The sequence below is a fragment of the Hylobates moloch genome, unplaced genomic scaffold (assembly GCF_009828535.3).
Source record: "Hylobates moloch isolate HMO894 unplaced genomic scaffold, HMol_V3 SCAFFOLD_10, whole genome shotgun sequence".
Taxonomy (NCBI): domain Eukaryota; kingdom Metazoa; phylum Chordata; class Mammalia; order Primates; family Hylobatidae; genus Hylobates; species Hylobates moloch.
The window spans coordinates 5,770,179-5,772,181 of record NW_026652285.1 but is presented as its reverse complement, the minus strand read 5'-3'; the positions used below and the strand labels follow the sequence as shown (position 1 = coordinate 5,772,181).

General features: G+C 51.9%; 1 protein-coding gene across 1 annotated transcript; it reads left to right on the top strand.

Moving 5' to 3' along the window:
• On the top strand, positions 1-1,533 carry LOC116474111 (C-C motif chemokine 3-like 1). Its single transcript, XM_032162578.2, has 3 exons — positions 1-138; positions 794-931; positions 1,352-1,533. Exons 1-3 carry the CDS (start codon positions 59-61, stop codon positions 1,440-1,442), a joined length of 309 nt encoding a protein of 102 aa, XP_032018469.1. The 5' UTR covers positions 1-58; the 3' UTR covers positions 1,443-1,533.
• Positions 1,534-2,003: the final 470 nt, after the last annotated feature.

Below are 2,003 nucleotides of genomic sequence, written 5' to 3'. Positions count from 1 at the left end.
CAGTCCCTTCTTGGCTCTGCTGACACTCGAGCCCACATTCCATCACCTGCTCACAACCATGCAGGTCTCCACTGCTGCCCTTGCCATCCTCCTCTGCACCATGGCTCTCTGCAACCAGGTCTTCTCTGCACCACTTGAGTCCATGTTGTCGTTGTGGGTATCATCACTCTCTGGCCATGGTTAGACCACATCAATCTTTTCTTGTGGCCTAAGAGCCCCCAAGAGAAAAGAAGGAAATTCTTAAAGGGCTGCCAAACACCTTGATCTTTTTCTTCACGACTTTTATTTTTATCTCTAGAAGGGGTCTTAGCCCTCCTAGTCTCCAGGTATGAGAATCTAGGCAGGGGCAGGGGAGTTACAGTCCCTTGTACAGATAGAAAAACAGGGTTCGAAACGAATCAGTTTGCAAGAGGCAGAATCCAGGGCTGGTTACTTCCCAGTGGGGTCTGTTGTTCACTCTCCAGCTCACCCTAGGTCTCCCAGGAGCCCTGTCCCTTGGATGTCTTATGAGAGATGTCCAGGACTTCTCTTGGGCTGGTGTATGACTTCTTGAACCAGACAAAATTCCCCTGAAGAGAGCTAAAAGAACAGTCTGTTCAGGTATCTGGATCACACAGAGAAACAGAGAACCCACTATGAAGAGTCAAGGGGAAAGAAGAATATAGACAGAAACAAAGAGACATTTCTCTGCAAAACTGACCAAATGCCTTCCAGTCACTTGATCTGAGCAAGCCTGCCCTCCTCGAACACTCGGGGATCAGAAGCTGCCTGTCCTTCTGAGCTGTGACTCAAGCTTATTCTCTCCTTTCTCCGCAGTTGCTGCTGACACGCCGACCGCCTGCTGCTTCAGCTACATCTCCCGGCAGATTCCACAGGATGTCATAGCTGACTACTTTGAGACCAGCAGCCAGTGCTCCAAGCCCAGTGTCATGTAAGTGCCAGTCTTCCTGCTCACCTCTAGGGAGGTAGGGAGGGTCAGTGTTGGGCAGAGACAGGCCAGAAGGCCATCCTGGAAAGGCCCAGCCTTCAGGAGCCTACTGGGGATACAGGACGCAGAGCTCCGAGGTGTGACCTGACTCGGGGCTGGAGTGAGGCGGGTGTTACAGAGTCAGGAAGGGCTGCCCCAGCCCAGAGGAAAGGGACAGGAAGAAGGAGGCAGCAGGACACTCTGAGGGCCCCCTCGCCCGGAGTCACTGAGAGAAGCTCTCTAGATGGAGATAGGCAGGGGGCCACTGAGCGAGGAGCAGGCCTTGAGCTGCCCAGGACAGAGAGCAGGATGGCGGGGCCATGGTGGGCCCAGGATTCCCCTGCTGGATTCCCCAGTGCTTAACCCTTCCTCCCTTCTCCACAGCTTCCTAACCAAGAGAGGCCGGCAGGTCTGTGCTGACCCCAGTGAGGAGTGGGTCCAGAAATACGTCAGCGACCTGGAGCTGATTGCCTGAGGGGTCCGGAAGCTTCGAGGCCTAGTGACCTCGGTGGGCCCAGTGGGGAGCGGGAGCCTGAGCCTTAGGAACATGCCTGTGACCTCCACAGCTACCTCTATGGACTGGTTGTTGCCAAACAGCCACTCTGTGGGACTCTTCTTAACTTAAATTTTAACTTATTTATACTATTTAGTTTTTGTAATTTATTTTCGATTTCACAGTGTGTTTGTGATTGTTTGCTCTGAGAGTTCCCCCGTCCCCTCCCCCTTCCCTCACACTGTGTCTGGTGACAACCAAGTGGCTGTCATCGGCCTGCTGTAGGCAGTCATGGTACCAAAGCCACCAGACTGACAAATGTGTATCGGATGCTTTTGTTCAGGGCTGTGATCAGCCTGGGGAAATAATAAAGATGCTCTTTTAAAAGGTAAACCAGTATTGAGTTTGGTTTTGTTTTTCTGGCAGATCAAAATCACTGGTTAAGAGAATCATAGGCAAAGATTAGGAAGATGTGAAATGGAGGGAAATTGGGAGAGATGGGGAGGGCTACCACAGAGTTATCCACTTTACAAAGTTCTGGAA

Bases quoted from the DNA above. Each gene is read 5' to 3' on its own strand.
- LOC116474111 (XM_032162578.2), top strand. From the start codon at position 59: ATGCAGGTCTCCACTGCTGCCCTTGCCATCCTCCTCTGCACCATGGCT. The intron at 139-793 runs GTCCATGTTGTC...CTGTGACTCAAG, and splicing joins GTCTTCTCTGCACCACTTGA to CTTATTCTCTCCTTTCTCCG. The intron at 932-1,351 runs GTAAGTGCCAGT...CCTTCTCCACAG, and splicing joins TGCTCCAAGCCCAGTGTCAT to CTTCCTAACCAAGAGAGGCC.